Source organism: Pholcus phalangioides, unplaced genomic scaffold, assembly GCF_987345545.1.
Source record: "Pholcus phalangioides strain wild (caught in Gottingen) unplaced genomic scaffold, Ppha-v1.0 ptg000024l_1, whole genome shotgun sequence".
NCBI classification, from domain to species: domain Eukaryota; kingdom Metazoa; phylum Arthropoda; class Arachnida; order Araneae; family Pholcidae; genus Pholcus; species Pholcus phalangioides.
In genome coordinates, this window is record NW_028301616.1 from 19,204,849 (window position 1) to 19,231,368 (window position 26,520).

Genomic DNA, 26,520 nt, shown 5'->3' on the forward strand with positions numbered 1-26,520 from the left:
ATCATCCGTTACTATGCAGGCTAGCCACTTAAGCAATCTGCGAAGGTACCATGCACACCTTAAGTGAACTGGAGGCGTGATGCACTGGTCACTCAAATGATTTATTTTGAGCTTGGGGTTGCTTAAGTGAGATGAATATGCACTCTTGGCAACTTAAATAATCTGCAAATATGGCCACAAGCCACTTAAATGATTTGATACTTCATGGGCTACTTGGGTAGTTTGATTTAGTCACGGGCCATGGGTTGAACATGTATGACATAGAGGGTACCAAACAGCATTCTGGAGCTAGCGTTCCAGAAATGTTTTCCACACTGGACAAAATGTTGGGAGCACTGCCAAAAAATTTTGACAATCTGCCCCTTTTTTGAATATGTTTGAAAGATTGAAGAATCAATGAACAAAGAAATCACTTGATAAAAAAGTTCCTGTACATGAAGTTAATTTTTTTTATTGGAAATTCTGTCTCGATGCATTCATTTAAGAATCAATATAAGATTTAAAACATGTCCTATGCGTCGATTATGATAAAATTGACAGAAAATAAAAAGTTTATGACAAATTCTTGAATGGAACTGAAGAATGTGAATTGTCATCAAGATTTAACAAAACTATTCCCCTGCTGTTGCGATTGTAATATTTGAGGCCTGAGAGCAGCTAAAGTGATCAAGATGGCTTCCTGAAAAAATAAGATAAAAATGCATACATGAGCAAATGGAATGTTGTCAGATCGAAATTCTTTACAAGATTCGTGAACCAGAATTAATTAAGACCTCTCATTTACATGCTTACCTCAGTTCTTATGGTCCTGGAACCCTGGTTAGGACAAGTATTCAGGTAATGGTGGAAAATCGAACTTGGTTCATTTATTTCCAAAGCTTCATCAGCTTCAATACATGCCTCTATGCCTTGCAGGCCCCCAAACACTATCAGTAGGTGTCTGAAGAGGAAAAACATTCATACATTATCCTGATAAAAGCTTCAAAAATCTTGAAAAGGAAAAAAATGAACTGAATTCGTAAGATATTCCTAAATTTTAAGAATTTTCTGCTGGGTAGTTAAGGCTTTAGGCATGCCAAGTTTAATTATAGGTACCTTGTACTTCGACAACCAAAATCAGTTGCAGCCAACCTTTTCAAAACACATGACCCACAACACTATAAGGGCCAAAAATCTTACATGTGCCACTCTCCAACATATAAATTGATGTTTATGTGACTCATTTTTTATCTTTGGTCTTATTTAGTGTAACTAGACACCTCCTATACAGGGCAAAACTTGTTTGTTTCGAATAAAATAACTCAGCTATAGCCATGAATGTTGTACCTACATATATTAAAACAACATACTATACACGATAAAGTATTTCTCACTACTCCAAAGTGTTAAATTCCAGAGCTGCAGCATGTATCTCAGAAACTATGGATATATATGATCAAAATTTCAATTACAAAGTTTCAGAGCATCATTTACTTAATAAAAAAAGGCATACTATGCACACTGATACAATAAATAATTACAACCTAAATCAGCAGTTCTCAAACTTTTGTCTTCCGAGGCTCCCTTGCCCTATTGGGCATATATCGGGAGCTTTCCATTTCCAGAATAGTATAACAGAAAACGGCTTCATGGTATTGAATAGTCACACATTAATAAGGGCAGCTCACCACAATGCCACTAGGAGCCACGTCACACACTTTGAGAACCACTCATCTTACATTGTTGCAAAAGATTTTGTTTATGCAAAAAATGTAAATTTTCTGGAGCAAAATTACAATTTTTCAAGCATATGCAAATACAACCTTATCAAATCACAAAAATGTTACATAAAACATTTTGTCCTACATCCTTTTGACAGACAAGAAGATATATAGCAGAGAAGGATACCAAATCCAACACAACACACATTATTGGAGTTTAGACAATCCCTCCTGTGTGCAAATTGCGCAACATCAGATGTGCTGGCACACTAACATGTGGTGTGAGCTATGGAAGAACTCATATTGAAACTTGTGTTCTTCACAGAGTCTTTAGCTGACAGGGATACCTTAAGCTGCTACAGAACATCTCACATGATTTTTATGATATTTCTCAGTCCACGTGATAGTGCCCAACACACAAACTAATGACAATGAGATGTTTCATAAAACAAATACGGTTGGAGACCAGATTATCCATTAGAGCTTTTTAATAGCCTCTACGATCACCAAACTCTCTTATTCCCATTGATTCCTTATTCTGGGGACATGTAAAAGATCAAATACATACAACAAGACCTACTAGTCTCAGGATCTGTGCCATCTTATCACAGTTGCATGCAATCATAAAATGTTTGTCACCACTTAGATTTTCTTTTTTTGGCAAATTTTTGCTGCCACTCTTAGCACCATGCAAGCTGCAATTTGGCTAAACACTTTGCTTTAGACGAATTTTTTACTGATTTGAGGAAAAATTCTTACCTTTGATATTTTATGACGTTAAATAAGCTTATTTAAAAATATGGTAGTTATATTTACACCTAGACATGGTCTAAATCAAAATGACTTACTTGAAGGGATTCAATGAAGCAGAATCTATGTCAGCTCCTTTGTCAGAGGTACCAATCACAATATCGTATCCTTCTTTATACGGACATTCAGAAATAATAGCGCCAAAGCTTTTTGCAAACCTCACGCTGTATCCCCAATAGATGCCATCTTTTTTACATGGAGCTGAGGGTGATACTGCAACACCTCTGAAGTGCTTCTTTGCTAGGAGAAAAACAAAAAGATTAGATTCAATATTTTCAGTCGGCAATTCAAAAATAAGATAATAAGGAAAATAGCATAAGGTGATAACACTATAGAAAAGATTAATACATAAAAGATTAATGCAAATCGGGGCAGATCTTGCTCACTGTTGAGAGGGGTGATTTTATAAATTGCTGTGAATAGGGTGACCAAACGCCCCACATTTTCTGAGGCAGTTCATTGTTTTTTCTCTCCATTCCACGTTTTTTGAAAAATTCTCCAATTTTTCCCGTTTTTAGTCGAACTTTTCTTGAATTAGTTATTTAATCAAAAATGTTGATACAGGTAATTTTCAAAATATTTATTGAACGCAATATTATCATATAAAATATCTGAAAATTTCACGAATTGTGATCACACACCCCCTCCCCCCCCCCCAGATCTGCGCCTGCTTCAAATACAAAGGCCACAACAGATAAAATGCCCAAAGAGGTGGCTGAAAAAAAAAGCTGCCCATAAAAAACATGGATGTCAAATATATATATATCTAAACTATATCAAAAATACAGCAACCCAATAAAAAGCAATAGTTCATTTGACAATCTAGAATGTGGGTCTCAAAGGATGGAGAGACAAAAGAAAAAAAAAATCTATTTTATACAATAAACATTAGTAAATCCTTGTTAAAGCTCTGTCCATCTCTCTTTATTTCAAGTATAAATGAACTCGCAACAGAAATGAATTATTGCTATTAAATATTTATAAATAAAAAGTTATAAATGCAGTCACTGAATACAATATAGAGGTGAAAAAAAACACGTTTATAAATTCACATCAATATTTCTGGCTACAGAGTTGCTCACAGAGAATCAATGTTCTGTATTTTTAAGGCAGGAATGACTGAGTTGGTTTGCCCATTATCACAACAATATGCGTGGAGTTATAAGATAAAACAAATGTAACTTCAATTATATCATAATTTTTAACCATCAAACTTGTACAACCCGATGGTAATATGCATAGTACATTCATCTTCTAAAAAGTTTTACCAATGTTCGAGAATAACATAGCTGTCAGATTTTGAGAATTAGAATTAGGGAGATTTTCGCAGCAATTCAAATTCCATACAAAACCAAATATACGAAGGGTTTTTACAAAATAATAAATGCATGAGTGAAAACAAAATCATAGGGATTTTTCCCCCTTCGGATAAACATGACATCGTGCTAGCCATCACCAATTGCCTGAAGTTACCAATTATTGCCAGGCAGTTGGTTTAATAACCTGTTATTGCTACACTCAAATCAGGGCAAAAAGAAATTTCCACAGGGCTTCATTATGAATCTTTTTCCAGGTAAATTATTTGGTAAATAGTTTTTACCCCTAAAAGTATGGATATTTTGTTATGACAGGGATATAAGAGTTTTTCAGGAGTGTGGTAGATGGAGTAGTAATTTTATACTCCTGGAATATCTGGGAGACTTGGCAGCTATGAAATACGGACTAGTATTTCGGAAAAAATAAAATGTGTACAATTTATCCTTCAAACAATTTATCTTTAAAATCCATGTAGAGCTTCCCGCATTTCTGAAGGTCAGAAATCGCAGTCAGTTTTTCGCATAGTTGCTTATATAGTTTGAATGTTATTTTTCTTACTTTGCTCAGCGTGCCACTTTGCTCAAAATGGTACTTGCATATTATGCTGGTGGCTTATCTTTTGGTGATTTCCTATGATACTTTAATAAATTTAGTAGTGCAAAAATTTTTACTACACACCATCTATTTTCGGTAAATAAAAAAGCTAAGTTTTTGTAATGCATCTCAGAAAAAAAATCAACTTACATGGCTGATCATCGTCTAATTTAACTGTCACTCGAATGTTTGGGGTCAGTGGTTTATCAATCACTACATTCTGAAAAGAGAAACTATGATATAAGAACCAAAAAAGATTGTAAAATTATCTCTCATATACGGACGATAAAAGCTATAGGTAAAGAGGAGTTATTTAAAACCAAACAGAAATTTTGCAGCAAAATTTTACATAAATGACAGTGAAGTACATAGTAAAAGTACAGTGAAACGTTGGAAAACAAGCTTAATTTGTTCCATGAACATGATTATTCAAATCGCTCGCTATTCGAATCAAACTTCCCCATAGGAAATAATGGAAAAACTGATGATTCATTCCACAATTATTAATTCACAATAAAAATAACTAATATAAACAGCATAAAAATGACATTCAATCAATAATACAACACAATAACAATATAATAACTAATAAGTACAAACACACACAGTACAATAATCTTAGAATAAAATAATACAATAATGTCATAAGTAAATATGCAATACAATATATAATCTTTACAAATGAACTTACTCTAAATGACGAGAGAGAAAGAGGGGAGGACTATTGTTTAGGACGATTCATGGACTCGCTGTAGTCTACAAACTTATTCTTTTTGTGTGACTTTGAACCTTATCCAATGACACTTGCTTTTGCCTCATTTTTAGGATTTCTCAGAAATGAGAAATTGCACTGTCGTTGTACAGATTCATTGCTCGTACACTGCTATAGCTTTATTTTGTAAGGAAATGTGCTATCTAGATGTATTTGCGTTGTGGAGTGTAGGTGGTTACAGACACCCATGCTTTTTGAACTGTTTTTTTCATTCTTGTTTCCAGCTAACAACCAGAGATGAGATGAATATTGGCCACTATTCAGCCCTTTTGCCAAATATTTTATTTGGACGAATATCTGTGTAAATCCAAAAACATACAAACTAATTTTAAAAACTATATTAACTGGAATTTTTCACATAAATTAAAAATTTGCTGATTTTACTGAACAAACTCCCCTTGAGTTTTCTAAGTTAATGTTAAAATTTCTTGTTTAATTCGAATTTCGAAGTTGGAGGGAAAAAATTTTGATTTTTGTATTAGCAAATTTAGTTTGGACAAATTCTAAAGGAAGTCACACAGACTTATTTTTATTTGACCAAGTTGTTAAACAACAAGTTTTCAAAAAAAAAGTTTTGAATATTTTATTTTTTTTCTATTCTTTCTTTGATAATTTAATGCCCAATTTGATATTGATCAAATTCAATTTCATAATTGAAATGCAATATCAATTAAAATTACCAATAACTTCATTTTCAATCAAAAACAGAAATTTTGCTGAATTTTAAGAAAATTAATAATTGGCCGCCGAATATGCTATTCATCCCTACTAACAACTCCATTGATAACATAGTTGATCCTAATAACCATGACTGTCCAAGTTTCAAAGATTGTTACTACTCCTACGTGATGTCATTCATTACTATTCCTATGTAACATCATGAGTTGGTCCAGATGGCTTTCACCATTCCTGTTTCTGTATGACGTCACCTAAAACCAAAGCCTGGGATTGGTTGGCTGTTTTGGTTGTCAGACCAGTTTTGCCATGGTTTTTCCCTTTATATAAAGGTGGCGTGCTCTTGCGTCAATGCTTATTTCTGTTTACACACATTCAGTTACCATCACATTACAAGCTGGGCCATTCATCTTTAGGAATATTTCTGAATTTTAAAACATTTAAGACGACTGAAAAGACCAAGATGTGGCCCGGTGCGTCACAATTTGGGTGGTTCATTTCTACGAAAAAAATTTTGGCTTCCCACATCTCTGTAATCTCCATTTGAAGTAAGGGATTCCTCCTCATTTCCCTCTTCCTCAGATGAGATCCTGTCCATAAGCTGTTGCATGCAATGGAGATCCATCAGTTTGCCTGCGATCAACTCCTACTCATCCTCCTCCACTAGTTCTTGAATTCTTGTCTTCGTTCACCTACAGTCTTATGGTCTTCCCCAAGTTCATTTTCTCTTTGACACTCAATAATGCAATCAGCCCACAGTTTTCTCCAAGCAGAATTAAGAAGAACATTTTAAGCATAGATACGAGTGATTATAATGTTACACCTAGTTTTGTATCATAAACAGTCATGCTCGAGTATATATTAATTTTTCAAGTGAGGTACCCTGACCGGAGACTGTATTAGAGAATATAACGTCCACAATTCCATAGTTGGCATGTAGATGGAAGCGAAAACCCATAGACTAAGTTGTGATAACGTGAAACTAAATAAACAAAGCACAAAATTTTTGTTTGTGATATGAATCGCTCATTAACCGAAGTTGCATTGTATAAACAGAAATTTTGACTTGAAGAATGAGGAAGAAACAAAAAATAGTAATTCTGATGTCAATCAAACTTGAAAATGATTCAGTCAAATTGCTATAAATCACTGAAGGAAAATAATTCAAGGTATAAACTTTCTAAAGCAAACTTTGGTAAATTTAAGTCTATTATAAGAAAGAAAAAACAGTAGAACAGAGCTTAACAAGCTCCATGGTAACTAGGAAAAATCGGCATTGTACGCAATACAAACACTCAGAAAAACATCACCACAAATTGACAAATGGGTGCAAAAGAGAGGAAGAGGAGAAAAGGCACCCATGAAAAGAATGTGTTGAAAAATATATGATAATGTCAACAATGCCAATGCCCTACATATACACTTACCAACAGCATCACCATAAATGTGATATATGCAGACTAATCAAAGAATTTAATTAACAAACAATAAATCCTTATATATATATATATATATATGAAATGAAGATAAATTTCAAGTCACCTTATTTAAGCCAATGTTGACGAACGAACCCTTCCCTTCTTTTACGGGCTTATTCAGAACTATTCCTTCTCTGTACTTTGATACATCTGTAGCACGTAGATGATGAGGAGCATCAAGAGGATTCAGCAAACCTTGAGAAATACAGCACAAATGATATACTACTAATAATATACAGAGCTCATAGCTACCAGCGCACACCACATTTTACTGGTGAACCATTGATCCTAGAGGCATACTTCCAGTCAGAAGTGCCCAAATAATGTGTAGAACTCAGATGCATCATTCATGTTGCACAAAGTTGTAAACTAACTAAAATTAAAAAAACTAGCTTTTTATATAGCCACTTTGTGCCCAAAATCCCAATGAGAAAGTTTTTGCCCTGTCCCTCCTGAGGCCAATGGAAAAAAATCCATATTTCTAAACCCTTTTACTAACATTTATTCGGTTTTTCCAATTTTTTTTAAATTTTGAATTCAAATATCTCAGCGTATAACCTCACTTAGAAACGTAGAATTTGTTTTTGTTGGCATCGGGGGAGATAGGGCAACAACTTTCTCATTGGGTGTCTGTATAAAAAGTTTATTTTGGTCTACAGGTTATTTGGATACTTTTTCTAATTGGAAGTATGCCTCTAGGATCAACGGTTCATGAGCAAAATGTGGTGCATGCTGGTGGCTATGCACCCGGTATACTCAAAAATGATATACTACTAAATTTGAGTAATATTAACCCTAGGTCAAGCTATCTAATGATGCCAGGGCTAATGGTATGAAGCTGCTTCAAAAGAGTTTTGACATTACAAATATATCCTACAGCCAAGATACATATACAAAGTATAGTTTTGTGTTCCATTGCCCCTTCTTTAGAGAAATTTCTCACATCACACCCTCCCAACTCAAGCAAACCTATAGGATCCTATTTTATACCCGAAGCTTCTATCATCACCCCCCCCCCCCGGAACTTCCCATAGCACATGAGGGGGGCGATATTGCCTACTTTGGGAAACATATAAATATAAAGTAATATATAAAGGGTATAAAGTCTCAAATTGATTTTTTTTTTAAGAGCAATGCTTGTTTGAATCAAATGCAAAGTATATGTACCAGCATATTCTAAATCACTATGCAATGGGAATAAATATTTCCGAAGATACTGTGGACACTCGAGAAATTGAAGAATCCGAACCATTTGACGGCAACCTTGATGCTTTTTACCCATTTTTAAAGCAGTGTCATCTAAATCATCATCAGGCCTGAAAAAATAAAATAACTTTTACCATCTAAAACCATCATCAAATATTTGTAAATGACAAATTAATGTGTTTCTAAATTGACAACATTCCAATACTATATTACTGACGAAAGAAAATTGACATATAAAAAAAAAAGTTTAAAAAAATTAGAGAAAATTTAGATCTTTTGTGAAAAAAACTTTGAGGGAAACATACTCAAAGGTGCTGCCAACAATAAAACTATCTGGCTCTTCATGAGCCGTTGGCATGGTTGTAATGGTTTATTGTTGGCAGCACCTTTGAGTATCTTTCCCTCAAAGTTTTTTTCACAAAAGATCTAAATTTTCTCTAATTTTTTAAACTTTTTTTTTCATATGTCATAATTTTGTTTATTTTGTTATTGCCGAATGCAACAAAAAAAATGATTAAAAAGGATTAAGCTTTCTTTCTTTCTTTCTTTCAAACCGAGCACAACTCAGGTCTATCGCCATCTATGTGGGCAATTTACTACTTAGTGAGTTGTGCCGGAAGTGTAACTGTGTGTGCACCTAACATGTTAGGTAATACTACTAGTATCGTGTTTGATTTTTCAGTGATGCCATCTATATTTCACAAATGATTAAGCTACATATGTAAGCTTTTGCGCATCTGGATTTTTCTTATACCATAATTATGAATACCTCAGCATGAGTTGGTGGCCCGTCAGCTTTGTGGACAGTTTCAATTTAGCCCCGCTGTGTCTGAAAGGTAGAAGACAAATGACCTACAGACTAATTATTCCAGCAGACCCACAGTATTGTGTAAATTCTGGACAGCTGCTGAAATATTTCAATGCCTCTTGCCTCCCTCCTGGATTTGAAAACTGTGCCTGAAGAAGTGGTGGTTGTTGGTATACTAACTAAGCTTACATAATTCATAATTGTCTTGAGACATTCATTGTGCACGTGCATGCATGCATACATACTTTGAGAGAGCATATTCATCAAACACGACTATTTCATCAACATTATAAACAGCAGCTGCTCTTGCAACCTGAAAATAAAAATAATGTTGAAATGATAGATAAAACATGATGTTGAAATGGTAAAATTAGTTTCCAATAATCATTCAAATAAAATTCACAGAAAGTCCAAAATTTAATAATTCTCATAATTAAAAATATATATGCAGTGAAACCTCGCAACAACAATTACTCAATATAGCCATAAAACCCTCTACAATGATATTTTTAAAATCTGGTTTGTAATTGCCTATAGCCAAGTATAAAATCCCTCTTGATAAAATGATATCCTTTACCACAACAAACCCCTCTACAATGATATTTTTAGGAGATTTTAAAACTGCTATAACAATATTTCTTTAAAAACTTCACTCAAAATATCATTCAAGTTTTCGGTATCCCTACTTTTTGTGTGATACACGAAAGTGTACTATTGTAATAAGCCTCTTTGAAATGGGAAATATAAATCTAACTGAATTTTGTTTATCAACTAAACAATTAAAATTTTTTGCAGTGAATAAATGTTCAGAAGTAAATTTTTTGCTGGTGCTAAAAACACTGATTTAGAAAATATGGCAACAGTGGCATAAATTTGATGGTTAGGGATGATAATTTGTTGCCTCTCAAAATAACGACAATCTTTCTACAACAATATATGTTCTTAGTCCACAGAGTAGCATTATATCATGGTTTCCGTGCATACGTGTATGTCTTACAACAGCATTTTAAAACCTGAACAATTCCGATTTTTACCAGCTAGAAAATGGGAGAATTAAGCACAGATGTAGCAAAAATGCCATTGAAGTTACAGAAAATATGATTGTCTGTTATCAGAAATGTTTTTTTAGAATCCTCCAAATAAATGACTTGAAGCTTGATTTCAGATCAGGAAGACTTGAAAAGTTCTCAAAATTTTTAAAAATCTCAAAATTCTGTAGAAAAATGTCAGAGAATAAACTATGTGACCCAAAAATCAATGCATGACTGAGTCTTTTTCATTTGCTAAATTACAGTAAAACCCTTCTTAACCATTACCCCCCCCCCCTCAGATGCGGTCACCTCTGCTTTATGTCCAAATAAAAATTTCCCAGCAAAAAGGCTATATAAATAACATTCCGAACCCCCCCCCCCCCGCGCATAACATATTTCAGTCACCCCTCAGATGCAGTAACAACACTATTTTCATCACTCATTCCAATGGGCTAAGCCCCCCCCCCCTCTTCATACGGACACCAACAGTTGAAGTTTTGGTTCAAATTATACTTTTAGATGACAGCACAAGTTCTAATATTTGATCCACTTCTTGGCTACTTTTCAATGAAATTTTGGCTTGAAGTTTGTTAATGTTTGGCAATTCTGATGCCAGTTTGGTAGCTGTGCTCATACATTCTACATGATTTCCTGCTGGTTAATATAATGAGCTCCAGTAATTGTCACTCTTAATAACTAAGAAACAAGATTCCGAAGAGAAAAAATTAATATCATTGAAAAACTTAAAATTGGAATTGGTGTTCTGGTGTTCTTGCAAATGAATTCAATGTTGGGGAAAGCACCGGATATGTTCCATTTTGCAGCAGAAAAAAAACCATTGGCAAAAAGAATGGCTAAAAAACTGAAATCAAGGTAGAGAAAATTAAATTTCCCAAGACGGAAGAACTCGCCATACATTCAGTTGTGTACAATTGGTTCAATCGTTTTCATGTGCGTCACAAAATTGTATTTAAGAAATTGTACATGAATCTGTTGATATCAATGACGAATTAAATGAAAGAATGGGGGTAAAAATTTCCCAAAATTATCTAGGGATATTCAGCCAATGATATATACCAGGGGAAGTCAAAAGCTGGCCTGCGGGCTGCATGCAGGCAATGTTTGAAGGAGTTGAAATACTCAAAAAACCCACTTGATCAGTTTTTTTTTAAATGTAAATTCAGTATATTGTGTAATTTTAAATGTATATTTCTTGTGCAATTTTAATTGTGTAATCTGTACAATAATTATTTACTTTCAAGACTATAAAGTTTAAACACATCTTATATCATCAGAATGTTGTTCATTTGCAAACAAAGAACCATTTCAGTTATTGTAAATACTGTATTCTACAGTTTCAACAAGAACCCCTCCCCCCATTTTATGAACAAATTATTTTTGTTCTGCGTGTGTCTACAAAAGAGGAGCTTTATTGTATAATGAAGACAAAGTAGAAATTTTCTACAATTTATTATCTGACACCACAAAAATATAAATTAGCTCAAAATGAGAAGTCTGATGTAACGTTCATGATTGTCCCCTCGTTATAATAGACTTTCACTGTACAATATCACACATAAAACCAGAACAAAAGAATAAAACAATAATAATTGGTATAGACATTCATAACTGAACAAATTAAATTTCTCACTTGTCCTACGAGATAAGTTTTAAGTTCCGCTGACTGAGCATTGTCGACAATCGACCCAGGGACAGCTATACTAACAGTGTACTTCCTCCCTTTGCTGCTTGTACTCTCGCAACCACTTGTGTTGACATCACTTGTATTATTATCGTGGGCTTCTTCAGCTGCGAGCATTCTTTTTAGTTTCTTCGCCTGCCGTTCCTCTTTCCACTTCATCTTCTCTTCTTTCCCTGCAATGAGAAGTGAATTCATTATATTCTAAAATGTGTAGGCTATTGGTTTATTTAAAATTTTTGAACTGTTCTATACCAGTAATTGAAATATTAGATGAAGAAAGAACCCGTTTTCATACTGCAAAAACAAGGAACAGTTTTCCCTGCAGGGGTTGCAACCTTAAAAAGAATTTTCTGTCCCGGTATTTTTTTAAAACAGAGTACAACTCTGGTCTATTGTAACGGTACGGACCTGCTGCAGGTGGAAATGGGCCATTCCATTCTTAATAAGGGCTATAAAATTAATATTTGGTATTTGTGATTAATATTTTCGACCTTATTATCACAAGTAGGTCACCCAACGTCAGCCTGGAAACATTGGACGGGATGTTGCATCATGGAGAGCTGCCTATCTAGTTGCTGTTTAAGCAAAACAACACTGTGTTGTAGCCACTATTGCCATCTGGTGTTTCCGGAGTGACAGAGGAAATCGGAACTATAGCCAGCCATATATATAGCAGCAACAAGATCATCTCAAAGGGTTTCCACTTCACTTCGCTGCTTGACTCCACCTGGGAGTGAATGTTTTGGCCACGGGGTAGCTTCCCATCATCGACGTTTGGTTACTGTATTCTACTTAAGGCTGCTCTGTCCTGTAAGGTCTTTGAACTGCTGAACTGTTGTCTAGCACCAGGTTGTGATGGACTGACTCCCAGCAACTGGAAATATGACATGAATGACTGAACATGAATTTCCTTAGCATGCCAACTAAATACTTGGTCAGCCTGGGCAAGTATGCATTTAAGCGCCCTCTTGAAGAAGAAGAGGTTAAAGGGTTAAATTTGCGGTCAGGGCACCAGACCTGCCTGCACTCCCTAGTTGCTACCCTGACCATGCCCGTACTAATAGCAGGGCTGTAATTAGGTTTTTTTTGCTGCCCGGGGCAAACTATTTTGCCGTCCTCACAACTTTAAAATTTGATTTTATAACAGTGTTCTTTGTTCCCACCCAAGTTTTACTGCCCAGGGCAGTTGTGCCCTCCCCCTCAGTTACCCTCTGCTTATAAATACAACAGTATTAAATCAGAAGAAAAAACTTACTTTGCTTCCTCCATTCCTTCCAGCTGAGATCCTGCAATAACAAAAAATAAATGTATGTGTAAAATGTTTTCGTAGCAAAGTAAAATCAATAGGAACTTGTCAGTTATAATGACCAGGGGGTGTACCACCTTCTGATTCTTAATAACCAATCATCCATACGTAAGAATCGGTTCGTAAGAATCACGTTAAGAATCGAGCTCCGAATGCAACCACGATGTGATTGTTAAAAGTTATTCTTAAGGTCACGTGACGATGGACAGGCCGATAAATTTCCCTTTTGGGGAATTTCGCCATTGGCCAATCAGCACCCAGCTAAAAATTAACAACAGCTTGTTGTTGACAAGATAAGGAGGAAAAGAAATTTTAGAGCGACGCTAGCCTGAAAAAATGGCGGAGATTATTTCAGCAAATGTGAATACGGTTTTGAAGAAATGATAAATATATAATATTTTTTTAACATGTTACAGTAAAAAACAAGCATATCCATACTTAATCATCCGATATGATTCGAATCAAAGATTCATTCCACGTTCACTGGGATGGATCGGCCCTGGATGGATCCCTGCCACCCTCCATGAAGAGGGGCTATGCTATATATGTTATGGTGAAAGTGATAAAGAGCTGCGGTTATTATATAAATAATCACCGGCCATTTCGGTAAGTTTGATAAATTTTGCTCATATACCGTGAATCTATCACATTTGCACATTTGTAGGTCATTATGTAGGTCAAACCATGGTTAATGCGATAAATGAATCATCGTTGTGTTTACATTATGTATGTAAGTGAAGCTAACATTACAAGACTAACAATAATTTTTATAATATGCTTCATGTTGCTTTAAATTAATTGTCATGGCGAAATGAACGTGGTACTGTACATGTATTGCATAGCTGCTTCGTGGCCAAATAAAAATAATATATAGTGATCAGATAATACAGCAATATTAAAAATGGTCATCGCTTCTGTAATGTTGGCCTTTTTCACGTACACCAAAGTATGTGAAAAAAACAAACGCTTTATCTCACATATTTTGTGGGCGAAATTCAATTTTCTCTCAAGTTTTACACTAATAAAAAATTTCAAATCATATATGATTTGAATTTAATAATTCCATAATATGAGTTATATTAAGTTCCCATAATATGAAAAAAATTGTGTTTATGACTCATCGATCATGATATTTATGGATTGAAAATTTGAGAATTATGCATAATCACTGGTAAATGTGATAAATGTAGCAAAATTTATCAAACTTTATTGAAATAATCCGATATTTTATCACTATTATCAACATATATGTGCTGTATATAGACTCTAACACTGTTTTCAACTCTCCCACACAACCTTCAGATAACTTTTCGATAATTTAAAAAGTCTCACGAATTCCTTATTTTGAAATAAAAATGCATTGTTAATTTTTTTTCCATTTTTTTAAAATATGAATCATAGAAAACTTCTATTAAAGAAAGAATTTAAGTTATCTCGCATAGAAGAAAAAAAATGTTTACTAAGAATCAAGCTAAGAAGTGGGTAGCTTTGGTTCTTAACTCGATTCTTAACTATGGAACAAAAACGATTCTTAGTTAAGAATGTGGTAGCAAAGTTCTCTCTCGATTCTTAACTAAAGATCAAATCCATAGTTAAGAAGCGGATTCTTATTAAGAATCAGAAGGTGGTACATCCCCAGGGCAGTACAACTAGATACTTTGTCAATATCAAATGTTGTTTCACTACAACTTCAAACCCTGTGAAATTTATTTTTCCGGTAAATTTCATTTTAGAGTTTCATGATTTTTTTTAAATTGGGTAGTACACGTATAAGGGTCGTTCAAGTACTACGTCAGTAGAATTTCAGTCATTTTTGGCCCCTTTCCTTTGTCAGCAAAAGTCATAAAAGCTCTGATCCCCTCAGCAAAATTTGGTCAGCGCTGTCCCCCCCCCAACTCCTAACAAATTTTGGGATCAAAGACATACGTGGGAGGGGGACCCGTGGCACAATTGCAGAGTATTTAAGCAGCCAGTGGCACATTCACAAATCACTTAAGTGACCTGTGACACAGTTCCAGAACACTAACGCGCTCTGTGGCACATTTATAGATCTCTTGAGTGACATGTGGCACAGTTTAATAGCACACAGCATGTTCACAGCAGGGCCGTCTTAAGAGTATCATGGGCCCCCGCGCCAATTGATTTTTCTGAGGCCCTACCAAACAAATTATCGTAAATTTCAACCAGATCTCATTTTTGTGAGGCCCCTCTTCGCATGAGGCCCCCCCGGGCCGTGCCAAAGCCTCCTAGATACTACTCCTCTCTCTCTAGGAGGCTTTGGCCATGCCCGGGTAGGCCCATGCCTTAAGACGGCACTGGTTCACAGATTACTTAAGTTATCCGTGACATAATTGCGGATCACTTGAGTGAAGCGTGGCACATTTCCAGAGCACTTAAGTGGACCGCAACACATTTCTTGAGCACCACTTCAGTGGCTTGGACACATTGCCAGGTCACTTGAATGATCCAAGGAATATTTAAAGACCACTAAAGTGGCTCTTCTGTAGAGGACTTATCAATAATGAGAATGTTAGTTTAGGTGCCCACAACTAGGGAAAGATTTTCCTCGTTTTTGGTGCACCGAGTAAGATGCCATTAGAATATTTCATATTTTTATAAAGCATGGTAGATGACGTAAGCACCATTCAACCTTGCCCCCCCCCCAATCGATGCTGACATAATCAGTGGCGCCTCACATATAGGCAATGTGGAACTATAGCACCCTCCACTTCCACTTGATATCATCGATAACATTTAATATAATTAGTCCTTTTCTCTTTAATCCTTTCTTTATACTTGTACAATATATAATCCTTAAGCTTAATGTCAGTAGAAACCCCCAAATTAAGAAAGAGATACAAAAATCTTTGTATGGAACTGTGCGCTTAACAGTTCTAGCGACGTGGTGTTTGACTGTTGTGTGCATGCGCAGATAGGAAGCTGCACACAAGACTGCGAGAGAGAAAGAGCACTATCGTTCCTGCAGTGCTGACCCAGGCGTGCTGGTGGAAGGTAGTTTTGTTTTGTTTCTTTTACTCTGCATATATTGTGCTTAAAAACCGTGTACCATATTTTTGAATGTGATAAAGTATAGAATTTGATTATTATCCTGCTTCTAGCTATTCTATTGGATTTTGTTTTGCGGTTCTTTTATTAGCTATTTATACATATGTTTCCTTTTACACAATTTTAAAACAAAGGCTAAAAATTTTCTCGAGCAGCGCCGCCACTGGATGTAATACTTGAATGACCCGAGATTGTCCACTCAATTTTCATGAGATAATTTTCATACATGCTTTATATTTGCGTGCTTTCAAGCAATGAATGAATGATAGCCTGGGTCTCTGCCACCGGACTTATCCCGTTGCCGAGATCTCTTCCAACCCAGCTTCGTGGCAGAGTCTGGAACAAAGTGAGTGTGTAGCCAGTGTTGTGTATGATATTTCAGTGCTGCCATCTATACTTCAAATTGTGCGTGAAGTGTAATGATTGAATATTTGTAACGTTGTAAGCCTGTTGCTCTCTGTGGCGAGACTTTTTAACGGGGAGATCGGCTCACATTTGCGCCTTGAAGTTGGGAACCACAGAAAACCAACTTCAGCCGACCACCGCGTTTTCAACAAGGCATTCACGATCATTCTCGTGGAAAGCTTTGTAAGAAATTAATGTATAAATAAATATCTTTTTTTCTACCTTTAGAATGGAAATGAAAATGGAGAAACATGGACATCGTCGGTAAATGTTTATTTATTGGATATTTTTGTTGGAAAGGGTTTCCCCCCCCCCCCCGCTAAGGATATCAGCCTAGGGGACCCACTAGAAGTGGGGGGACCCTAGCGATTCCTACAGGTGTGGTGGAACATTTTTGTATAAAAATAAGGGTACGGACTTGTTTCTATTTATTGGAATGAAACTTACATTTTTGAACTTCTCATCGGCGGAATCGCTTTTAGATTTCCCGCTCGCATCCGTGAGTCCGTCCATTTCCTGCGAGAGCGTGTCAATGTTTACATTCCGCGTCAAATCCTCTGATGAGGAAAGATTTCTTTCAGCTGCTGTCTTATGTTCTGCTGTTCCTACTTAGTTAATCTTCGATGGTAAAATCCCAATATAGATCGCAGCACAAGTCAGATCGATCAGGGGGGAAAAAAAAAAAAAGGGAATGATTCGTTGTCTTTGTTTCTGATAGATGGCCCTACTATACAAAACTGCTGAAGTTTCGTAACTTACTCTGCACTAATGGCTACCAGACCAAACTCAAAATTTTTCGATGGTGACTGGCCCTTAATACGGGACATTAGCCAACAAACAGGCTGGGGCCCCTTGGGGACCCCCGATGAAGGGACAGACAAGTGAGTAGTGTTTGTAAAGTTTTGTAAATGCGTGTATGAGTTGGGAAAGTTTGGAAATAAATCCTCTTTTTGTCTTAATTAATTTAGTCAATTAATGGCTATAGTGCAGAGCACTGAGCTATAAGGGAAACCTTTCCTCAGTGGTGCAGATTTACTGCTGTTGTGGTGGTCAAGTGGTCACAGTATTGGACTCGCGTCACGAGGTCCCAGGTTCGAACCCCACCATCGCCGCAGTGGTGGTCAACTGAAGTTGGTTTTCTGTGGTCAGGGCTGCAGCTAGGGGGAGCAGGCGGGTCTCGTGCCCCGGGCGCTGGACCCGAGGAGGCGCAAGTTTCATTCTGAAACCTCTCCTTCAACATTACAAGAGGGCATTAAAATGCGTGCTTGCCCCGGGTGACCAAGCATCTAGCTCCGCCCCTGTCTGTGGTTCCCAACTTCAAGGCGCGAATGTGACGAGCCGATCTCACCACAGAGAGCAACAGACCTGCAAACAGTACTGTAATTCAATGATAGCACATCACTCACTTCCCTTCTGAAATATAGATGGCAGCATTGAAAAATCAAACACTACATACGCACGCAGTTACACCAGAGCCGTCTTAAGAGCATCGTGGGCTCCCGGACCAAGTGATTTTTCTGAGAAGCCCTACCAAAAACATTTTTGAAAATTTCAACCATATCTCATTTTTGTGAGGCTCTTTTTCTCCTGAGGCCCTTAGGCCGTGCCTGGTTGGGCCCATTTAACACGACACTCCCCTCCTCTCCCCTCTCATAATATTCACATAAAACTGTGAAATTCTATTATAAACCGATAAAGTGGTTTAATTATCAATCAATGATGGTTTTGATCATCAGTTCTTTAAAACCATGCTGACAGAGCCGTCTTAAGAGCACCATGGGCCCCCGGCCCAAGTAGTTTTTCTGAGGCCCTACCAGGTAAATTCTAGAAAATGTCAACGAAATCTCATTTTTATGAGGCCCCTCTTCTCTTGAGGCCCTCGGGCCGTGCCCGGGTAGGCCCATGCGTTAAGACGGCACTGAGTTACACTTCCGGCATAATTCACTAGATATTGTAAATCACCCACAGATGGTGATAGACAGTGCCGTCTTAACGCATGGGCCCACCCGGGCTCGGCCCGGGTGAGAAGTAGGGCCTCACAAAAAATGAGATCTGGTTGAAATTTTCTAGAATTTACCTGGCAGGGCTTCAGAAAAACCACTTGGCCCTGATGATAGACCTGACTTGTGTTCGTTTGAAAAAAGGACGTGCAGAGTTACGAAACCCGAAAAAAAAACTTGAAAAAAAGACTAAATTATTTATTTCATTATTAATACTGAAATAATTTCTTTCATTAATGCTGAAAAATGTCTTTCATTAAAACTGAAATTATTTCTTTCATTGATTCTGGAATTATATCTCAATTAATTATTAAATTACATCTTTCATTAATTCCAGAATTATCTTTCATTAATTCCAGAATTATCTTTCATTAATGCTGGAATTATCGCTTTCATTTATTTTGGAACTAAAATTATGAACTTTCGTTGCACCTAGAATTTTTCTTTCATTAATTCCGGAATTATCTCTTTCATCAATGCTGAATTATGTCTTTCATTAGTGCTGGATTATCTCTTTCATTAGTGCTGGATTATCTCTTTCATTAATTCTGGAATCATTTTTCATTAATGCTGGAATTATCACTTTCATTAATTTTGGAATTATCACTTATATCGCTTCTGAAATAATTTGTTAATAATTCTGGAATTATATTTCGTTAATACTGGAATTATCCCTTTGGTTAATGATGGAATTATCTTTTGTTAATGATTATTATGGCTTTCATTAATCTTGGAATTATCTCTCTTTAATTCTGGAATAATCTTTCATTAATGCTGAGATTATCTCTTTCATTAATTCTGGAATTATCTTTTGTTAATGCTGGAATTATCTTTTATTAATGCTGGAATTATCTTTCATTAATGCTGAAATAATCTCTTTCATTAATTTTGGAATTATCTCATCATGCCGAAATTATTGCTTTCATATTTATGGTTTTAAACTCCTATTTATGCCATAAGAAAATAACGGGGAATTGTGTGTTTTCATCGAGGCACGTGATCTTCCAACGAATGATGTTGCGGACACCGTTCTCAGCATTACCAAGGCTTAGACCGCTGACGTCATACTCCCTCCAGTAATATTGAAATCCTTTTATATCTTGTATATGAAGGCGTCTTAATATAAGCTCGATGCTAAAACAGAATCGCCAAAAAAAACACAGAAACAAAAATTTCAGGGTATTTCGACGGGTATTGGTTAGGGTGACCATACGTCCTGTATTTCCTGGGACAGTCCCGATATTTTCAATTTTTCTGGTCGTCCCGACTTTTTAGCAAAAGTGTCCCGGTTTTTCCCATTTTTTACGTGAGCTCTACTTCAATTTTTATTCTTCATTGAAGTCAAAGACTGAAATTATTTTTCAACTCATAAATTATATTATAATAATTAAAACTATAAATAACAATAGTAATCTCTCACATTTGTCTCGGTGAACGTTTTTTCTCGTGGAATTCATTTTAATGAACTGCGATTTGCAGTAATGCTTTATTTTCCACCATATTGTTTTTCCCGTAATTTCAGCAATATTTGGCAACTTTGTTCAGTTTTGATGCCCCCCTACAGTCGCCCCCCCCCCCCCCCGTCCAATGTTCTCATATGGCCATTGACTCACGCTGGCTGTTGTGCAACAATAACTTGAGAGATTTCCCACGGCACAACAATAATTTTTTTAAACAATGCAATTTTTGAAACAATGGGGATTCAGAAATAGTAAATTCGCGCATGTGGATTAAACTCCCATATCTCTTGAACGGAAACAAATCTGAGGGACACAAAAGGTTAAGAACCCGCCTAAGGTAATTATGCAATATAGGATAATACTTACATGTGAGGAATATAAATGTTTTATTAAATAGGAACATGTCATCGCCCTCTGGCGATAAATTTAAGAATTTTTGAACTTTATTTTGATTTCACATCACTCCAAAACAGGGTCAAACCGAGTCATACCATTCACTGTTTTTTTTTTGGGTGGCGGGGGGGGGGGAAGGTTTCTGTATTTTCTTATGAGTTGTGTGTATGACCGGGCCCATGGCCCCGCTCATCCTACAGCAGTACCCCCCCCCCCAACAAGGCTAGAATCTTTGTCGGGCACTGAAGCCACATTTTTCAAGGGAGCCATTCTATAATTAATTTATAGCGTGGAAAAACAAAAAATTATGGAAAGTATTCTCGGGGGCCCCTATTGGCTGGAGCCACCCTTGTGTGGGTAAAAAGAAATGCCGCTCACATGTTTGCACATACTCTTTTGATCATTCACATTTTTATACGCTCTCTCTCTCTATGTCAGTCTTGGGTCACTCACTTGCTTGCACACTCATTACGTCACTCTTGTGGTGGCTTACGTGCTTATACACTCACTGTGTCACTTTTTGGGGTCACTCGCTTGCACGCTGTCGGTCACTCACTGGCCTTTACTCGCTCTCTAGGCAGAGACGGATATTTAAGGTTTTTACCGCCCTTCTCCCATTCTATTCTAGTTTTTTCTTGACCACTCTTTCTTTAAATTAGCCACTCACCCTGGGCAAATTTGTAGATAATTAGCCACCCTAGCATGTTTTGTCCCCCCCCCCCTGCCGTACATAATCACTATTCAACATAATCGATAGATCAGAATGGTGTGCGATTGTTCTGTCAAAAATGCGTCGCCTCTCAAATTCTGTACTCGCTTTCCATAACTTTATGGCGCATATTTGGAGCGGACGTCATTCCCTCGAAATACGAATACGAATTCACACAGAGCGATTGGCTCTCAACCCTCAAATGATTGTGAAAGCAATTGAGCCCCGGTGATGGCACCGAGGAATATTCCTCTCCCCCCACACTCCCGATAATAAGCGGCACACGGCGAAGCAAACGCCGCTCAAGTCGTCGGGATGATGATTTCGCGCGACGCATTTATTATGGGAGCCCCTGCCTGTCCTCCCCCCCCCCCTCGTCATTGTTAAGCCACCGGTAATGAGCCTTCCCGATTCTCACTAAAAAGATGAACTTGGGGACTTCAGCACTAATGAGCACCGCAGTAAGAGGATAGTGGAATCTCGTCACCGAGGGTTATCCAAAAATCCTCAACTCGACTGGATTTTAGCAAAAAAAAAAAGGTCGCTCATCCTTATGTTGTGTAATTTTTTTTCCCCTTTCATTATGAATTTAGGGATACCTAAAAAAATTGGGGGAAGGGGAGATTATGTTTGAGAAAGAAACGATCGCGCGTTCTCGCGCGTGTAACAGAGAGAGAGAGAGAGAAAGAGAGAGGGAGGTCTATTAGGGGGTCTAGTAACACATTCGGGGCTCGAATCGTAGAAGTCACTGTTTCTTGGAGGCCGTTCAAGTATTACGTAAGCAAATTTGTTGCCACTTTTGACCCCCTTGTCAACAAAAGTAAGCAAAACGCTGACCCCTTGTCAGCAAAATTTCGTCATCAGCTCTGCCCCTCTGAAACCTAACGCATATTGGTGGGATCAGAGACGTACACGGGGGGGGGGGGGGGTTCTCTCGTGCCCCCTTTCCACGATCAAAAATTTATTTTTTTAATGCAAAAGAAAATTTTTTTTAATTGAAATTTCGGTAGAAAATACCTTTATATGTTATTATAATAAATTTCTGTTAATTTCGATGTTTTTTGAAGGCCATAAACTCAAAATTTATCTTTAATAAATTCATCGCGACCCACCCTCTAAGCCATACAATGATAAATAGCATAAAGGCACTTGGCCCGCGAAGCAAATATGGCCCTGGGGGTTATCTGATGCGGCCTGCCCTCCTCAAACCAAATTTTGTAAAAATGAACTAAGTGGCACATTTACATATCGCTCAAGTGCCCCGTGATACAATTCCAGAACATTCAAGCGGCCCGTGGCATATTTTCAGATCACTTAAATGACCCGAGACACAGTTCCAGAACACTTAAGCGATCCGTGACACATTTAGAGATCCCTTGAGTGACATGTGACGTAGTTTTAGGGCACTTAAGTGGCCCCCAGTGTGGTTCTACATCACTCAAATTACCCGCGGCACATTCTCAGATTATTTAAGTGATACGTGGCACATTTCCAGAGCCCTTAAGCGGCCCGGACACATTTTTAGATCACTTGGATCCGCGAAACATTTAGAGATCACTAAAGTGGCTCTGTAGGGCACTTATCAATAGGAGGGATGTTACTTCAATTGCCCACAAACTATCGAAAGGTTTTTCTTGTTTTTAGCACACCGAATAAGATACCATTAAAAATATATTTCATATTTTCATAAAAAGTGGTTGATGATGTAAGCATTACCCAAACACCCCTCCCCCCTTGTCATCAAAAATCAGCAAATCGGGAACCCCCCTCCCATCGATGATGACGTAATACTTGAACGGCCCCTTAGGGAAAATGGGTTCTTAGCATCCGTGTCTGTGGATCCAATTGAGTCTCTTGAATCTGATCAATAACCCTTAGACTGCGCTCAAAGTGGAGCGAAGAGGTACGAGTTACAAGAATTGCGACTAGGAAGAAAAATATTCATAGGGGGTGGAGGAAGAGATGTCCGCATATATAGTAAAAGAGGAAAAATATAGAGAAAATGAGACCGGAGGGGGTTCTGAAATTTAAGGGTGTGGTGATTATGAAGATGACGATCCCTCCACAGAAGAGGGAAAGGAAGAAAAAAAGGGAGAAATGTGTGTGTGTAACAATCAGCAGATAGCGAAAATCAGCAAATCGAGGTGAAAACAAATACGTTTGTTCGACTCCCGCACACTTCGTTGCGTGGCCTCCTTCTTTCTCTTTTGCCTCGCTCCTCCAGTATGTGTGGCGTAGAACAAAACAATGCAATTGTTTCGTCTAATCTTTATTATACGCTCCCGTACCTCTTGGTTGCCGCACTATGTGCACGGCCTTATAGATGTACTCCACACCAGCCCAACTCATGGCTGGTGGATCAAATATGTGGCCTTTGACGAATTACCAAATCACTCAAATGACCCATCAGATCATTTAAGTGGCTCGTGGTACATTTGTAGATTACTGGAGTGGCTGGGGGCATTTTCCCAGATCCCTTGAGTGACCCACGTCACGCTCCCGGATCACATGAGTGTCTCGCGGCATATTTTCAGATCACCTAGCTCAAGTGACCCACGACGTGTTTCCAAACTGAGACGAAGTGGCCCGCACTCTCAAAAAGGTTGAGCACTCTTAGGGTACTCGAACAGTGGTCCGTAGACTTCGGCTTTAGCCCCCCCCCCGCCCCCACTAGCTACTCACGACGTTCCGATAAGGAAGCTCGGTCGTGTAGGGTCCAGATCCAGGAGAAAGATCCTCAGGGGTTCTGTCGATTGCCTTCAAAATGGAAGGGTTTGACACTGTTACTTCACTTAACCCTTTCAATCCCAGCTCCAGTTGCGGAACCGCGTTGTGAAAGGATGTAACATATCAATGAACTGAAGAGAGCTGTGGAATTCTAATTTGACCAAAATTAATCTTTATGGACACATTAAAGTCTTAAAAGAGATACCAGATACGAGAAAAGAAAGACGAGCAGACGATCTGGGAACGAGAGGTTAAAGTTCGTGACGAAGAGGGGGGGGGGGATGAGCAAAAACAATGAACCTTACTGAGTACGGAGATTTCTACGAATCAACACACACACACTTCCATTTCATTCATATTTTATTTTATTTCTTCTTCGTTTGGTGCCTGTAATATGAGCGAAATTTGTAACTCAAGAACCAAAAAAAATTACAAAGAAATGGGACACGGGAGTTGAGATATTTATAATGTGCCGTCTTTGAGAGAAAGATGCACCCTTTCCTTTTTCCCCTCCCCTTCCCCCTTTTTTTTATATTATATTAGCTGTCAGAGTATATAGGTGGTGGCAACAGCAGATGGAATATGACATTAACCACGCTGTTGCCTGCTGCTGCTTGTTGTCACACATTTACCAGCAGACGACTACTGCGAGAAATGCGTAGTCAACGCCGTCAGTGTCGCGCATTTTTTTTTTTCTCCCCTCTTATTTTTTTCAGTGTAATCCATCATTACATAATTCAAGACGTTGACTTGGAAATGGCTCTCTTGGGCTTCTTGTATGACTTATCCGCGACTTTTTTTTTCCTTAAGGGACTTCTATACGGTCTTGGGTGACCATAGTTTTGGTAAGATTCTCTCTTTCATATAATTCAAAACAAACCTAAGGCCGGGATTACACTATAAACGTTTGATAAAATATCTTTTATAAAATTTGAAAAATTCCACCAATAAGATCACCGGTTGCATTTGTTCGAATGTAACCGATGCGCTTATTGGTTGCATTTTTCGAGAACAAAATTTTACAGTGTAATGCCAGCCTAAAACAAGGGTCTTCAAAGTAGGCCCGCGGGTCAAATTTGGCCCTCGGAGCTTTTTGTCGTGGTCCGCCGATCATTTTCAGAAAACGGTTGAAAAATGATTAAATCTACAATTAATAAAAAAAATAATTTCGAAATTGATGAATGAAATTATTTCTCGGAATTGGAATTGATGCAAGAAATGATTTCGGAATTGGTGAAAGAAATAATTCTAGAATAAATGAAAGAAACAATTCCGGAACAGATTTAGGAAAACTCAGAATTAATAAAAGAAATAATTGCAGAAGTAATGAAAGTAATGATATTCTCATCATTGATAAAAGTAATAATTTCGGAATTAGTGAAAGAAATGATTCCATAACAAATTCATGAAAACTCAAAATTAATGAAAGAAATAATATCCCTCATTGATGAAAACTCAAAATTAATGAAAGAAATAATATCCCTCATTGATGGAAACTAAAAAAAAATGAAATCAATAGTATCCCTCATTGATGAAAACTCAATATTAATGAAAGAATGAAAGAAATAATATCCCCATTGATGAAAACTCAATATTAATGAAAGAAATAATATCCCAATTGATGAAAACTGAAAAATAATGAAAGAACTAATATCCCTCATTGATGAAAACTCAAAATTAATGAAAGAAATAATATCCCCATTGATGAAATCTCAAAATTAATGAAAGAAATAATATCCCTCATTGATGGAAACTAAAAAAAAATGAAATCAACAGTATCCCTCATTGATGAAAACTCAATATTAATGAAAGAATGAAAGAAATAATATCCCCATTGATGAAAACTCAATATTAATGAAAGAAATAATATCCCAATTGATGAAAACTGAAAAATAATGAAAGAACTAATATCCCTCATTGATGAAAACTCAAAATTAATGAAAGAAATAATATCCCCATTGATGAAATCTCAAAATTAATGAAAGAAATAATATCCCCATTGATGAAAACTCAATATTAATGAAAGAAATAATATCCCAATTGATGAAAACTGAAAAATAATGAAAGAACTAATATCCCTCATTGATGAAAACTCAAAATTAATGAAAGAAATAATATCCCCATTGATGAAATCTCAAAATTAATGAAAGAAATAATATCCCTCATTGATGGAAACTAAAAAAAAATGAAATCAACAGTATCCCTCATTGATGAAAACTCAATATTAATGAAAGAATGAAAGAAATAATATCCCCATTGATGAAAACTCAATATTAATGAAAGAAATAATATCCCAATTGATGAAAACTGAAAAATAATGAAAGAACTAATATCCCTCATTGATGAAAACTCAAAATTAAT

At 36.8% G+C, this 26,520-nt stretch overlaps 1 protein-coding gene across 1 annotated transcript; it reads right to left on the bottom strand.

Moving 5' to 3' along the window:
* Positions 1-425: 425 nt before the first annotated feature.
* LOC149068909 (28S rRNA (uridine-N(3))-methyltransferase) lies at positions 426-17,448 on the bottom strand. The gene is made up of 10 exons (XM_089251121.1): positions 17,318-17,448; positions 13,349-13,379; positions 12,043-12,266; positions 9,606-9,673; positions 8,514-8,662; positions 7,411-7,541; positions 4,572-4,641; positions 2,549-2,750; positions 793-940; positions 426-679 (listed from the first exon to the last, which is right to left on the bottom strand). Exons 1-10 carry the CDS (start codon positions 17,381-17,383, stop codon positions 596-598), a joined length of 1,173 nt encoding a protein of 390 aa, XP_089107247.1. The 5' UTR covers positions 17,384-17,448; the 3' UTR covers positions 426-595.
* Positions 17,449-26,520: the final 9,072 nt, after the last annotated feature.

Bases quoted from the DNA above. Each gene is read 5' to 3' on its own strand.
- LOC149068909 (XM_089251121.1), bottom strand. From the start codon at position 17,383: ATGGACGGACTCACGGATGCGAGCGGGAAATCTAAAAGCGATTCCGCC. The intron at 13,380-17,317 runs GTAAGTTTCATT...TTGTTATTGCAG, and splicing joins CCGATGAGAAGTTCAAAAAT to GATCTCAGCTGGAAGGAATG. The intron at 680-792 runs GTAAGCATGTAA...TTATTTTTTCAG, and splicing joins CCAGGACCATAAGAACTGAG to GAAGCCATCTTGATCACTTT.